The sequence below is a fragment of the Mesocricetus auratus genome, unplaced genomic scaffold (genome assembly GCF_017639785.1).
Source record: "Mesocricetus auratus isolate SY011 unplaced genomic scaffold, BCM_Maur_2.0 Super-Scaffold_100020, whole genome shotgun sequence".
Taxonomy (NCBI): domain Eukaryota; kingdom Metazoa; phylum Chordata; class Mammalia; order Rodentia; family Cricetidae; genus Mesocricetus; species Mesocricetus auratus.
Genome location: NW_024429201.1, coordinates 26514402 through 26530528, shown reverse-complemented (window position 1 = coordinate 26530528; position 16127 = coordinate 26514402). Strand labels below are relative to the sequence as shown.

General features: G+C 41.5%; 1 protein-coding gene across 1 annotated transcript in view; it reads right to left on the bottom strand.

The window, feature by feature from the left end:
- Window positions 1-16127, bottom strand: part of Msh3 (mutS homolog 3) — a 152281-nt gene that overhangs the window by 76185 nt on the left and 59969 nt on the right. The window contains exons 9-12 of the mRNA XM_040728890.1: window positions 12280-12392; window positions 10486-10600; window positions 2816-2900; window positions 633-742 (exon numbers count right to left, since the gene is read on the bottom strand). Of these exons, the coding sequence (XP_040584824.1) occupies window positions 633-742; window positions 2816-2900; window positions 10486-10600; window positions 12280-12392 (423 nt within the window). The remainder of the gene's footprint in view (window positions 1-632; window positions 743-2815; window positions 2901-10485; window positions 10601-12279; window positions 12393-16127) is intronic.

The window sequence follows — 16127 nt, the reverse complement described above, 5'->3', positions numbered from 1 at the left end:
TAGAGAGTGGTTTTGAGTATGGAATACTGGTCCATAGTTACTGATACCACTAGTGGAGGCACTGGACTCAGGTACCTTTCCAGAAGGACCTTCCCATCTGTAGACTCTACGTCCAGTAACATTTGGATTTCAGCAGGTCCTTGCTGCTTCAGCTCAGGCCCTCAACACTTCTCTGTGATCTCGAGAGCTGTGTCGGCAATGCCATGCAGTCTTCTCTATAGCAAGGCCAACTCCGATCACAGCACCACCAGGGTTAGAACCGCTAAATCAACTCTCTCCAGCTAGCAGCTTCTAAGCCTCACCTTCAAAGTCCTCCACAGAAGGCACAGCCGATTCTCTCCCTTCTCCCAGTACTCTCTTACACTGCTGCTGCCCAACCAACTAGATTATCCCCAACAAGGCCCATGGCTTCTGATCCGAAAGCAGGCTTGCTCTTGACTGGAGTGGGGGATGGGGTTGGCTCTGGATACTATTAGACAGTCCACTGTCAGTTATAAAATACAATCCTCTCAAATTTAAGATGGGGATCTTGTCAGTCATGACAACTTGAGTTTAAAGACATTAATGTACTTTCAAGTTCACAATTTTATATTCACAGTTTAAACACGCACACGCCAAGCGATTCCTTTTACCTTAATTTAAGCAATGGTTGGGTCACCCACTTCTTTAGCTTCCTTCTCCCAAATGACGTTTTGGTGTGGTCTAACACCCAAAGCAAACTTCCTTTGGTCTTCATATCAGTCTGAAAAAGATCAGAAAACAAATTTTATTAATGAAACAATTACAGATTACAATATAGCATAGTAGTATATTTATGTTGCTGTTTGTGTGCTCTAGTTAGTACCGTATTCTAATTGTTTTTCAGTGTAGTGATTGAACAGAGGGCTTTCTGCATGCCAGGCAACTGTTCTACCTCTAAACATCCTCAGCTCTCTTGATTTTAAATATTGTGCATGCCCAGCATGTGTGAGGATATCCACAAGTGAAAGTATGGATATATCGTATATATACAAGAGTATGCAGCTTTGGGTTAATTGTGGATAAACTATTCTCAGGCCTCTGTTGATGAGGTCACAGGTAGGCGGTAGAGATAAATAGAGAACATTCCTTCTCAGCTTCTGTGTCTATTAGAACCCACACCCTGACCTGGAAGGCTCTAAATGCAGCTTGATGACAGGAGACTCTGCCTTAGGAACTGGATTTGAGAACTGACTCTAGAAGGTCGGCCTGAGAAGTGACAAGGACAAGGAAAAGTGCAGGGGACTGTGTCTACAGGCTCTGTGGGAACTCTCCCAGCCTAGGGACAAGCTTTCATCCTACTTCCTGTTTCCTGTCAAGGGCTGGTGTGCAGAGCCAGGGAGAGACACCTACAGCAGGATTCAGGGTCACAGCACCTCCACTACAGAAGAGCAGACAGACAAAATTGCTCCTCAAAAAAAGAGCAGGACTGCATGGCACAGACTAGAAGATGAGGGAATTATAAGAATCAAGAAAATCAACAGGTATTTACATGGACTCAGCAATAAGTATTTGGAACAGCTTGAAAGCACTTCACATAGAAGATTCTCCACTACTTCAAATGATCTAGAGTTGGAGTTTTATTTTATCTGGGATTACACTTTATTTCTTTATGACTTTGTTAGGACACTAGTTTATATTCCAGTTTTTCTAATGAGAATTTAAAAATGAAAGTAATAATTTGAATGCTTCCATTATGGTCCTAATTTATTGATAAGGGGCAAATAAATAATGATGAGTGTAGTGTGAATTCTAATTGGTTTTAATAATAAAAACCCAGAGTCAGATATAGGGGTTAATGCTGAAAGATCAGAGAAGCAGATAATCAGCCACTAGTTCTTACCTCCACTGAATTCTCAGACCAAAGGGGAGATCCTGTCCCTACGAATCCTCACACTGAATGTCATTTCTACGAAACCTCAAGACTGAATACTGAGCTCCTGTCTCCTCCCACCTTATATTCCTCTCTCTGTCCAGTCATATCATTTCCTGTCTCCATCCCCCTAATGCGGGGATTAAAGGTGTGGGCCACAACCACTTGGCTGTTTCTCTTTTAGACTGATTCAATCCCATGTAGCTCAGGGTGGCCTTGAACTCACAGAGATCCGTCTGCCTCTGTCTCCCGAGTGTTGGGATTAAAGGTGTGTGCACCATTGCCTAGCCCCTAGACTAACAAGTGTGGCTACTCTGCACTCTGATCTTCAGGCAAGCTTTCTTTGTTAAAGCACAAATAAAACATCACCACAGATGAGAGCTTGAGTCATGCTGAGTATCACAGTGGCTTGTCTCATATGAAAATAAGGAAGTGAGAGTTCAGACATTAACAAGAAACTAAATGTGTGTTGGAAAAACACTTATCAACTGGATGAAAACAATCTCTTCATATTAACTTTCTTTTTTTTTCTTGGTTTTTTTTGAGACAGGGTTTGTCTGTATTGTTTTGGAGCCTGTCCTGGAACTCATTTGGTAGACCAGGCTGGCCTTGAACTCACAGACATAAGCCTACCTCTACCTCCCGAGTGCTGGGACTAAAGGCATACGCCACCAACGCCTGGCTTCATATTAGCTTTCAATGGCAACAGCCATTCTAAGAAGTATTTGATATAGAAACAGAGGATGCTACGTCCTTCAATTACTAAAAACAATAGCCTGTAGCCTGACCACAACAAGTGGTGCTACAGACAAGTAACACCCAGGAGACAGACAGGCTCTCTTAAAACAGCCTGCTGTCTCCAACATTTCTTTATTTACTTACTGCAAATCATTTTTAATCAACCGGCCTTTGTGTCACCCTGACCTGATTCTGTAGGATTTCCAGATTTCTTAGCGTTGTTCCACTAATTCTCATAAATTCCATTCCACTTGACAGCTGTTTAAAATTCCTGAAAAACATAAAATGTACTAAACCCATAGCTGAGCACATACATTTTAGAGAATTAGGAACTAGAAACAATCCAGTAACACTTGACAAAAATTAGCATTTTCATAAGAAATCAGCCCAAAAGGAGCAAGACGAGAAGCTGCAGGACGCTGTCTTCCACTGATGCCACTGCTGTGACACCAAAGGCAAGAACACTGAAGGGGAAGGAAGGGGACAGTGTTTCATGTTCGTTCACATCTCCAAGAACAGACACAAACAGACTTTTATCACCGGCAGAGGACATGGCAGTTCCTTCAAGGGAAACTATGCAATTAGCTACAAAATCTGTCAACATACCTATGTTCTCCCTTATTCTCTAGCATGGCATCATCTTAGTAAAAACTTTAAAATCTTCCACAAAGCATTCCAATGTGTACAACAAATGTTATTTAGGCTATAATAACAATACATAATAATGTGACCAATATTTAGTGAGTATAAAACAGAAATGAAGCAGAAGAGATTTCTTTAAACACAGTTCAAGGATTCCTATACTCCTTATGTTCCTGCAACTCCCAGAAAAATTTAATGATTTCAAATTAGCCATGAAAAGTGATTTTCAAACACATATACAATTCTAATTCACATAAAGAAGCATTAGTCAACACATTACTAATATAGTAACAATTTCCCTTATCGGCTAATCCAACAGCGTTAGACAGACTAGGGATTTGACTGCTTGCTTTGCTTGTATTTTGTATCAGTTTCACTATGTAGTACAACCTGAACTAAAATTTGTGATCCTCCTGCCTCTGCTGCCCAAGTACTATAATTACAAATGTGTGCCACCATGGCTTGCTACTAATGGCTTACTTTTAAGAGGAGAAAAGCAATGCTGAGTCATTAAACTACATAGAAGGAATGTGTTCATATTTACACCACATCCAAACAGCATTTCTGGGGCTAAGGAGATTTAAGCAAAACTCCAACTTCACAAGGCATCTATAGAAACAAGTGCACACCTAGGAATACAGAGAATGTAAACTCAGAATCAAAGGCGGTAGTCCTCATGAAAGACCTCTTGGCCTCTAGAAGACCTCCAACCAAGGCCAAAAGCCCTGGAAAAGAAAAATAACTTACCACAAACTAGGAGCAATTTATCTATGGGAAGTTTACTCTGCCTTTCAAAGGAGGAGAACTCATTAGTGATCATCAGAGGGTGACAACCCTAAAGCTGACTGGCAGCACATGTGTGTAGTCTTTTCTCCCTCCTCACAGCTGTGAATTTTCTTGAAATACAGTCAGTTGGATTGCAACTGTACCATTTTTAATGGACATAAACTCCCTGGAGGCAAGGATTCCCTTTCTCCTTCTGATACTATGGGGTAGCAAACCACAGTTGCTTAGTGAATGTCCCCACCTACCTAAAGGAAAGTTCCCCTGAGTCATAGAGTCCCAGAAATTTCTGTGACACCCCCAAGCATAGCTGTAAGCTATAAAACACCATTTGCAGGAAGAATCAATTAGGCAGTGTTTGACTGTATAGGTAACAGGCATTCATCCAAATTCGAAGATCCAAATTAGAAGGGCTGGCAGCCTGATTCTGCATTGGTATCTAACCAGCTTCTTGTCCGTTTAGAAATGGAGTCAGCCCTGATGCTTCCTGCTCTGGACAGGCTTAATTAACTATACCCTAGCACTGATAAATTAACATGTGAGTACCTTAATCAGACAAAGATTCTAAATAGATGCTCAGTTATGACCCTACTTGTGTGGATTGCTATGACAAAATACCTTACTTAGGCTTGGAAATCTATAAACAAGAGAAATTTACCAATCACAGTTGTGGGACCCAGAAGTTAAAGACCAAGAATCAAATGAATCCAAGGGTCTGTTCCTCACACACAGTGCAGCTGGGGGTCCATGAGTCCTTTTTACAAAAGTGGTAAACAGCCTCCTCACCTAAGAGCCAATGCCACCACAGCAATAAGGAAGAGACTGGTAATTCGAATCTGGGGTTACGGAGTTGGCATGAGAAAGACTATGAAAGAAGCTACAATGCAGAATCTCACTGATAGTTAGGGTCAGGAGAGCTAGTGGACCAGAGGATGCTTCTACTCCCAAGCCTCAAACATCATCTCTCAGGGTATAGGCTTTGAGCTCATGGGATTATTATATTGATCATGTGAGGGCATGGGCAACTGAGGGATAGTTTTGAATCATCTATACATTTTCATTTTCTACAAGTACAAAACTGTTTCTTGTTCTTGTCTTACTTGAACAAGAAATCTGAATTTCAAATTGGATGCAGTAAAGAGGTGCTTCATTAAGCTGACATCTCCACTGACTTAAATAAAATTCCAACCAGTCGGCAACCCTCAACCAGACTGACTCCTAAGCACAGAAATACTAAACAGCACTGATGACTTGCTGTGCTCTGGGAATTTCTCAAATTTGGGGGTGGTAAGAACTCTGGAGTGGAGCTTGGACTATTCCTTCCAAATATAAAAGAAATTTCCTTCTTGCCACTGCCTGTTTCCATTGGGAATTCTAAACATTTTGAAGATACTATCTGCTAGCATCCTCAGGTAATGAGCAGTATATAGTATATGATCACTGGTCTAAAACATTCAGGCAATTCTGAATTATTTATGCTTATGGAAGATGCAAAGTTTCTATGCTTTGATATGAACCTCATAAGTAATATCGAGCTAGAGCTCATGCTGTGTGAATCTGGACAGAAATCTTATGCACCACATGGGGAAAGACCTCATTAATATTTCAGCAACACAAATATACAAAATATCTCTGGCCTCAAGCTTCATAAGAGGAAAAATAACCTTGGAAAAACTTGCTGAGGGAAAGGGTGGGGCTTTACTACCCCTACTCTACTTTTGGTGGGGGAAGTGGGAGAGTGGGGGAGAGAGAAGTCCATCTTTCTAAATAGTGAAAACACAAACCTCACCTGAATGATCAACCAACTACAGAGAGCAATTCAAATACTACTTTAAAACAGAAATGGAAATCAAAACACTCTACTATGTCACACATGAAAGAGCAGAGGCTATCTATGGTATTTAGAGTGAATTGACTCATCATTCACCTAATTTATGAATTTAAGATGCATGGGAGAATAAAACCTCAGTTTCATTGTACTTTCACTTCTTGATTCATAACTAAGCAAACAACCAATAAACCTATTGCAGAGGGAAATAAAGGTGCATACCCAGCTCCAGAGCCCCTGCCAGGTTCAGTGAAGAAGTCCGCAAAGTGGAGGAAACCAATTCCAGCTACACATCACATACACGGCTGGTAGCCAGAATGCAGCAAGGGGTAGGGGCTAGATGAAAACAGGGCTCACAAAAGAAGAAAAAGTGGCTAAGAAATACCTTTTAAAGTGGTCAACATGCTTAGCAATCAGGGGAATGTAAATTAAAACTACTTGGAGATTTCATCACACCCCAGTTAAAATGGCTAAGATTAACAAAACAAATGCTGGCAAGGATGTAGAGCAGTCCTTTTCCACTGTTGGGAGTGTGAACCACCACGGTCACTCTGGAGATGGTGTGGAGCGTCCTCAGAAAGCACGGACTTGGACGTTGACTGCGGTGAGCTTATGGATCACCGGGGAGCAAGCTGACCTCCATGGCATTATCTTCCAGTCTATGAACCCGGGATGCTTGTCCACTTATTTGGGTGCTCTTTAATTCTCTTCAATAATTTTTATAGTTTTCAGAACATAGACTTTGATTTTTGTTACATTAATTCTTACACTGCTTGAAGTTCTAACCAAACAAATCATAATAAGAGCTACCAAAAATGGAAACAAATGTGTTTCCAAAAGCCAATTGCTTCAGAATTTCATAATTTAGTAATCACTGAATTCTGTCATAACTATGTTGGGCAGCTTTACATTACTGTGACGGAACACCTATGCTGATTGCTTATGCGGAGGGAAGGCTGAGTCGGCTCACAGTTTCAGAGGCATCAGCATGTAGTCACAGGGCTCCATGACATTGGGACCTGAATCCAGGCAGTACAGCAGGACTAGGAAGCAACGGAGCCAGGAGCCAGGATCCCAGTATCGATAGTCTGAATTCAGGGGCGCATCCTTGACAATCTACTCCACTGAGTCCTGTCTCACAAAGGCTCCGTCACCACCCAATAGTAAGGACCAAACTTGTAAAGCATGGGGCTTTGGGGACATCAGCACCCACTATAGTAATAATTGTCCAGCATTACAGTCTCTGTGTACTACCATGTTGTCTTGCTCTAGAACAAACCTACTTAAATTCTTAAAGCAATACTATAACTTCAAAAATTGTGTTATTTGACAAAACCCCATTTCGCCTGTGCTTATAAACAATTCCTAAGATGGTGGGTTTTGGGTTTGCTTGGTTTTTTTATAGCACCCAACACTGTTATAAGGGCACAAGGACCTTTCAGTGAGTGCATATCAGGGTCTCTAGGCCACAGCAACTTCTGCGAAAGCCTCTGCTAGACAAAGGAGAGTTCAATTTAATTTTTCCCTGACAGCATTGCTCTTGAAGAGAAAGTTCACAAGTTCAGCAACATAAGATTGCAAACTGACACAACTGAGTTTTATGTCCAAGGAAAGGAGTGTCTGTTCTTCCTTAGGTGACTTTCTTTTTCCAAAGCATAAAGCCTACAGAGTCCCATTTCAGAATTATCTTCCAAGGGAAGCTACTTGCCACCAATAGACACCTCAACTGCATTTCATATTTAAGCAAAACAATACCAGTTTGATCACTATCTTTGTATGTTCACTTGGTTTCCTTCAGCAATTTTGAGTCAGGTCTACCTTGTGATTAGCAATATTTTCCTTTTCTCATTAATTTTGTCTTGACTGTCAGCCCACACAAGGAAAGGCCTTTCAAAGTCTTTATGCCTTTTTTGACTTTGGCAGAGGCACACCAAGTAACTACCAGAGCTATCTCCCTGAACATTTCACAAAGGCACCTCCAAGTACAGACAAGAGAAAATGTCACACTACTTTCCACATGTATGCAAAGGAAAAACTCAGCTTCACTCAATTGAATCAGAAGATCACTATATAATTCAAAAATGAAGTGTTTCAAAGTTTAGTACACAAAGGAAGTTCACATTTTATTACTTAAAGCTATTTGTTACTTCCAACATGAGAGGGCATAGCCTTTCATCTATTCCTAAACATACCAGAGCCTGGTTTACGACAGAAGTTTCCTCATTCCAAGTGTCTTCTTCATTCATAGGCTCCCCATTGTTCAAAAGTCAGATGGCCTGTGCCTTGTCACCCATTCTCCAAGAGACCAAAGGGTCAGTCACAAAAATGGATCTCTTTTAACAAGTCTGTCTTTGGAACTTAAAGTAGAGTTCAGTGAGATATAATCCTAGGCTTCAAACCTTTTTTTTTTTTTTTTTTTTTTTTTTTTTTTTGGTTTTACGAGACAGGGTTTCTCTGTATTGTTTGGGAAGCTGTCGGTCCAGCCTGGCCTCGAACTCACAGAGATCCGCCTGCCTCTGCCTCCCGAGTGCTGGGATTAAAGGCGTGCGCCACCAACGCCCGGCTTCAAACCTTTTTAAAGTGTAGCCTTGCAGCTGGCTGGGCTGAGCACTGCTTAGGGAATGTAAAGGCCCGTTGTGAGTGTCTGCAATGGTACTTCCAAAGACCAGGGGATCAGGGAAGCGCTGGCCTACTAAGCAGGTGTACCCTGGGTGTGTTCATAATGAAAGTGTAAAGGGAAGGAGCTGGGCTGCTTGGGTGTGTAGGTCACTTATTCAGACCCCAGTGCCATGACGTGAATTGCAACACTACACCCTCCCCACCGTGACAGACGGGCACCTCTAAAACTGTGAACCAAACTAATTTTTCTTCCTGTAAGCTGTTCTTTCAGGTATGTTAGGCACAAGGATGAAGCCATTACTGCACATATATAGAGTAATCTATTCACAGATTTAAAAAAAACACTACACTACCTCCTCTGCCAAGCCTTGCTTTCCTTCCTTCTCCATGGGAAAACCACTGCTCTGAAACTGTCCACCACCCCAGTCTACTTCTCAATCCGTTCCTGGTGTGCTCTGCTCTGGTCAGGAGGGTCTAACTTCACATGGTAAAATATGCTGCTCTTTTCATCAGCATCACCTTTGACTTGATTCACTGTGAATAAAGGTTTTAACGCTGATCGTGCAGATCGTTTTCAAGGTTTTACATCACTCTGCATAAACATGGCACCATGAATCTACTTTCCTGTTGGTGGGCATTTAGGTGACTTAAATAAGACAAAACTATTTCCAGGGAAATGATGGTCTATTTTATTAAAACATACACCAAAAAAAAAAAAAAAAACCCACAAGATTCCAAAGAAACTGTTCTTCCACTCTTTGCAGTAACCTTGAACAACACCGTTTCTTGTCAGAAACTTCAGATAGTGCTATTTTACTGAGCTAGCTCCTACCTGCTCCACCACCTCTGCAGAATGGGAAGGAGCTTGCTCAAGCAGGATATGTAAAAGGTGATTTTGACAGAGTCACTACAAGATGGTAAAGGTGCAATCAGAAAGACAAGATTACCAATGCCTTTGTTTGCACCACTGCTTATCAAGATGGTGTTTTCCTAGAATGACAGTTATCAGGTTTGAAATTTCTAAATCTACAAACTTGATCACTTTTATGAAAATTTCTCTGAAATAATAGCTGGCCACTTTAACTCCAACTTTGTGGTCTATGAAATAACTGAAACCAAGAATAAGAAAATTTGGAGCTTTTTCAATTTTTTTGTTTGATTTTTCTTCTTTCATGTACATGCATGTGTGGCATGCAGGCATGTAACACGTTTGCATGTATAGGAGAGTATGTGCAGTTGAATATGCACATGGATGTTGAGACCCACCTGGCACACACATCAGTTCTGAGAATATGAATTCCTAGTCCAACTGCCTGAGCAGCAAGTGTTTGAACTCTTAGGTGTATCCCCAGCCAGCCTCCAAAAAAGGTGAAAATTGATTTGCCCTTTGTAATTCTAGATCTTAATCTAGTCAGATTGCAGCTTTGTATGAGAATAATGTATTACATATCTATAACTAACAGAGTTTGGGAGGATAATCAACAGTACAAGTTCATTCTTGTACTCTAGTGGCAGATCTCAGTGTACTATCCATGTTGCAGTAGTCTGAATGGAAACGGCTCCCACAGGCTCTTATATTTGCATGCTTAGTTGCTAAGGAATAGACCTATCAGAGGATTAGAAGGGCTGGGAGGTGTGGCCTTGCTGGAGGAAATGGGTCACTGGAGGTGGGCTTTGAGGTCTCAGAAGTCCACACAGACTCCAGTGTCTGTCCTCCTGCTGCCTGTGGACTAGGATGTGAGCTCTCAGCTCCTTCTCCAGCTCCACGCCTGCCTGTGTGCTGCCATGCTCTCCACCATGATGATAACAGCCTGAACCCTAGGAAGCTGAAAGAAAGCCCCCAGTTAAATGCTTAAATAAGAGTTACCGGGTCATGGTATCTTTTCACAGCAACACAAAAGTGACCACGACACCTTCCAATGTGTAATATAAATATTTTGATTATAATTCTCTCATTTTTTTAAGATTTTGAGATATTACTTACTCTGGTTTGGACAGAATCTTTTCCAGATTAAATTCCTTGAGGTACCTTATCATAGCAGCCAAGGAGCAGATCACAGGCTTCTCTAAGTTAATGACACCAGAGAAACTCTGAGAACCTAAAAACAGAATATATATCCTCAATATTATCACTACATTAAAAATACATTAAGTAAATTTAATTTATAAAAATAATAATTTATATCATGCTTACTAGGCTTGCATTTGTGAACCAAATTGTAATTACAAATAAATAACTTGTGGGTCATCACCCCTTTGGGGGACAAACAACCTTTTCACAGGGGTCATCTAAGGCCATCAGAAAACACAGATATTTACATTATGATTCAGAACAGTAGAAAAAAATCAGTAATGAAGCAGCAATGAAACATGAGGAAGGTTGAGAAGCACTGACCTAGGGTATAAAAACTGATGAACAGCCCTTCTCCTTCAACTGAGAACTCGCTTTAACCTTCTTGTTCTATTTCCCCAGAAACGAGTGTTAGGAGATAGCACTGTCTCCAATAAAAATGATCTGAAGTCAGTGCACTACTCTGGCTTAGAAAGAAAAATACTCAGATCCAGAGTGTTGGCCTTCCCTGAGCTAATGACTCTTACAGGCTGGCCTTAGAGCTCCACCAAAGGATTCCTGAAGGGCATGGGTCTTCTAAACCAGGGCAACTCACACCTACAGATGAGCCTCTGTCCCTCACACATAAGTCATCATCTGGGAAAAGCAAACTTAGGGCCCACTGGTGCCACGGACTTCATAAAGCTGCTGTGGGCACAGCTCACACTAAGAGAACACCAGCCTGGTAGGCAGGCTGCTTTCCATCCCATAACCTTTAAGTCAGTCTGAGGCTCAGAATGGATTGTGATGTCTTATGCTGATCTCGTTCATACTACTTTCACAAGCGGGATACAGTCTCAGACATTCATTAAGTGTGACTTAAAGGCATAGGAAACCAGACACTGATGGGGAAATGACAAGACAATAAGGCTTAAGCAGGGGCTGGAGACAGGGCTGATGGGCAAGTGCTCTACAGTGTTTGGCATGGACATATTTCCTCCCTGTGGGGTGCAACTGAGGTGGAGAGAGGACGAGTCTGTCCTGAGAGAACAAGAGTTCCTTTCCACCTTGCCAACCCTGCAACTGATGCTAACACAACCTAGACTGACTGACAGGAACAAATCACACCCTACTATGTGACAGCAAATGTCAATTGAACATGTAATAGTTACCACACATAATGAGTCTGCTCACTAATGTACTGGCACTATAATTTTGGTAACTACCCTTTCAAAATGCTAGACCTTTTCAGAATATTTATCAAACACTCTATAAAGCAATGAAATGGGCCATCTTTAAAGATGGAGAAGGGTTAGCCAACTACACCCTCATTAATTTTTCTAAGCCAGCAGGTGACTGGACAGTCACAAGTGAAAGGGGAGATATTATAATGGTGTCCCCATGCTATCAGGTTGCCTTTCTTGTTGTGGCTGTTTTGTTTTGCTCTTTTCTGCTCAGACAGGGTTTTGCCCACTGAACCAGGCTAGGCTGGCACTAGAAATCTTCCTGCCTCAGCCTCCTCAGTGCTGGGTGAACAGACATGTGCCAAGCAGGCCCAGCTGCAGTGATATTCTAGATGAACCCACCAACAGGAACTCTGACCTCAGATGCTCCCACACACTTCTCTTCACATCCTACTTGTCACTCTGGAAGCCACAGTCATGCCTTTATCCGCATCTGGCATCAGTGCAATTGAGGAAATATGGCTAATATCAACAAAATACTTACCGTTGCTGTCAACTAGCTCTCTGGCATAAAACTCTGTAACTGCCTGGAAAGCATGGCTATATTCAAAATAAGTGTTATCCATCCTTTCCACCCGAATTCTGTCATCCCGCACACTGGAAAGAAACAATTGAAATTTCAAAGAATTACCCATTATCTTGAATTCCATATATTAAGGTGTCAGTCTTGAACAACAAAAGGCAGGTGCATTCCTTACTGTCTTCAGTGCACACTGAGAACGGGGTGAGACTAAGCCTCCAGCTACATCTGAAAAGCACTCTCCTTTCATACAGTGTCTCAACTGCTACTCCGTCTACTGGCATTTCACAACACGAGTGCACTGACTACTGCCTACTGACTATCCAAAAGAACTCACTGAAATCAGAGGCAGCGGAATTATGAATAGTAAGGGGGAAAATGTGTAAATCATTTTAATTTGATCACAGTTGTTCAAATTCTAGCAAATAAAATATTGAGTAGTTCATCCTTTGAGGAACACCTTTCCTAGCTGGCTCTGTGCTAAGGTCAGCCTCATCCCAGCCATCAGCCAACCATATAGTCAATTCCCCTCAGGTCAGTTCTCACACTTGAATAGACATGCAACCTTTTCAAATACGAATAAAAGTTTTTATAAAATAAACAAAATTCCACAATCCACATTGGATCGCCCATTTCCCATTTTTCCTGAATGCCTCCTCCTCATCTAATCTTTCTCCCATAACTGGATGGCTGCTATCACCTCACAGCCCAGGTGGACCCTTCAACAGTCCTGACTGTTCATCTGATCAGACACAAACACATACCACAGACTTCTATAATCTCTTCTCTACTGCATTATAAACAAATGATGTGACTCTATACCCATCTTGTTTTCCTAGGTAGTATTTTATTAAAATCTCTCCGTATGTCAACAACTTGTCTATAACTCATTCTTTTGAATGGTGGAAGATGTATCATAGTATGCTGATGCAATTTATTCAACCATTTCATTATTACTTGAAAATCACTCAGTGTTAACATTATATATTATGTTCAAGTGCTTTTATTTCAAAATAATAAGGTAACAGATACAGCTGCAGCCAGTCACATTCCTCTATTCACATTTCTCTGGGATGCAAACAAATCATGAATTTAGTGTGTGCTCATGCTCTGCTGCATGTTGCAGTGGCTCGTGTGTCTAACGTCCTGGGTGCTGTTTTACTAAATCTGTGCCATTCGCTTTGGAACACAATGCTGTACTGCTAAGACTTACACAGGCACACTGCATTCACTTGTAAATGCTTCTAAGTACTTATATGTCCTACTAAAACTGAAACTTGTTTTTCAGATACAATTTATTTGAACCTCTTTTTGTAGACAGTATGAGGTTAGAAACACAGTTTGACCCTTCATATATATATTAACCATCAGATATCATTACAGAGCACTCTATCTTTTCTCATCAATTCAAGACACCCCTTCCACGACCTAACTCACATCCCTCTAGGGGTGACCCTGTTTCCATTCACTCTGCTCATCTTTGTGTTCATCTGTATCTCATACAGGTCTCTATTTGCATAGATGTGGAGAGCTGCACCACGGTGCACCTTAAAGATGGCGCCGGCTTCCGCCTTCCACCATCCCGATGGTGAGTGCTCTCAGTAGTAAACAACTCCTTATTTGGTGTGCTCCTATCCCGCCGGGGTCACGCCATGATCATCAGATTGCTTATGCATGCTGGTGAGCCTATGGCTTGCGCACACGTGGCTGCTCAGGGTTGGCTAGCCTCGGCTATTTAGGGAGAAGGAGGGGTTTCTCGCGCGGCTGCCTTTCCACTGTTCATCAAGGTCCTGAATAAACTGTCTGCAAGAAGGGTCCCTGAGTCGCGTCTTCCTTGCTGGTCGAGGTGGTCGTGACACATAGGTAGCCAAGAAACCCATACTTACTCTCCAAAGCCTTTTCTATTCTTGGGCCTCTGATTTTCCTTACAAATTTCCAGTCCATCTTTGCTAGCTTCACAAGCTTTACTGAGATTTTGACTGGATATATAATGATTTAGACCTTCACAGGAATCTTCACTGCTAAAGCTGGTATTTTCTATTTATATCTCCAACATTCAAAAAATAGCATGCTATAATTATCTCCAAGCAATATAATCAATAATGATATAGATTACTATTCTAACATTAATATCTCTAATATTCAACAATAGCATGCTATAATTATCCCCAGAGGACTTCTGCATTCTGATGGCTCTGTCCACTCCACACATGGTGTGGAGCTCAGTATCAGGAATTCTGACGCACACTAAAGTTAGACAAACGGATCTAGACACATAAAGTCAGAGTGGCTGACGTAAGAAAAATGAGGCAAGTGGCAGAACCTGTCTGATAAGTTTTTTTTTTAATCATTACAAGACAAACTAAAGAGTTTGTTTTTGAGACATAGTCTCATTAATGTTTCCCTGTTCACCTGGTATTTGCTACATATCCCAGGCTTAGCCTAAAACTACTATTTATCCTCCTGCCTCAGCCTCCCTAGTGCTGGGATAACAAGATGGAGAAAAATAGAAAAAAAAAATCCTCAGAAATGTACTGCCAGAACTAGGATAATTAGGATGAAAAGAAAAATAACTAATCTCTGAAGTGAAAGACAAAACAGAAAGACACTTAGATGAACAGGTCCTACAGATAATAAATGGAGAAAATGAAAACGAATTATTTAAAATATTGAAAAGGTAATAACAAATCCAGAAATAGGGGAGGTGACCTAAAATGTATAAACGGTGCTCCCAAGACGCAACACCGAAGCTCCACTCACTACCTGGAACTTACAGGAAATGCAAAATCTCTCAGCATGGTGGCAACATGCTAGCATTCCCAGCACTTCAGTGAATCGTGAGTTCAGTGTCATCTCAAAAAAAAAAAAAATACAAAAAGCAGATGCATTCAGGCACCACCCAAAAACACTGTGTCTCACATTGGGGCCTAAACTTCAGAAGTTTAATTCCAGACGTTCACAAAAACTTTAAAAATGAAACTAGTTCATCACTGGTGAGTGTCGTGAAATATGTATTTAACTAGGCACAGATGTGTTACATTTGTTTATTCTGCGTTTGTGCTAGTTAAATAAAATTAGCCTGGGCTCACTGAGGTGGGGTTGGCAACTAGTTGACAGGAAGTAACAGGGAGGAGCACAGCATGGGATTTTTAGATGAGGCAGTGTGAACGGAGAGATGGGGACACCAGCAAGAGAGGAAGCTAGCCAGCTGCTACTCTAACTCTCTGAGCTCACAGGCTTTCACCCTAGCCTTCAAATCTCAGTTTTATTAGAACCAGGGAGATTTGGTTAGAACTGCCTTCAGTGGCAGTAGCAGAGTGGGGGGGAACCACAGCAGCCACGGTGCTAGTACTGTAAAGCACAGTCACTATGAGGCAGGTAAAACAACAGGTGAGCATTCACTTCAAAAGAGCAGGCTGTCACATGCCTCCTAGTGGAGAAATTAAATATGTCATCTGATGACTAGCAGAATACCCAGCACTCCTTACGTAAGCCTTCAGGTAAATGTGACACACGCTAATGGTTTAGAGCCACTGCATTAGCCAGTGGAGTTCAACCATATGACGAGAATACCAGACTTAAGAATCAGTGCTGAGTCCTTAGCCATCAGGGAAATGTAACTCAAAACAACTCTGAGATACCATCTTACTCCTGTCAGAATGGCTAACATAAAAAACACCAATGACAGTTTATGCTGGAGAGGATGTGGAGAAAGGGAAACACTCCTCCACTGCTGGTGTGAGTGCCAACTTGTACAGCCACTTTAGAAATCAGTATGAAGATTCCTCAGGAAAATGGAAATCAGTCTACCA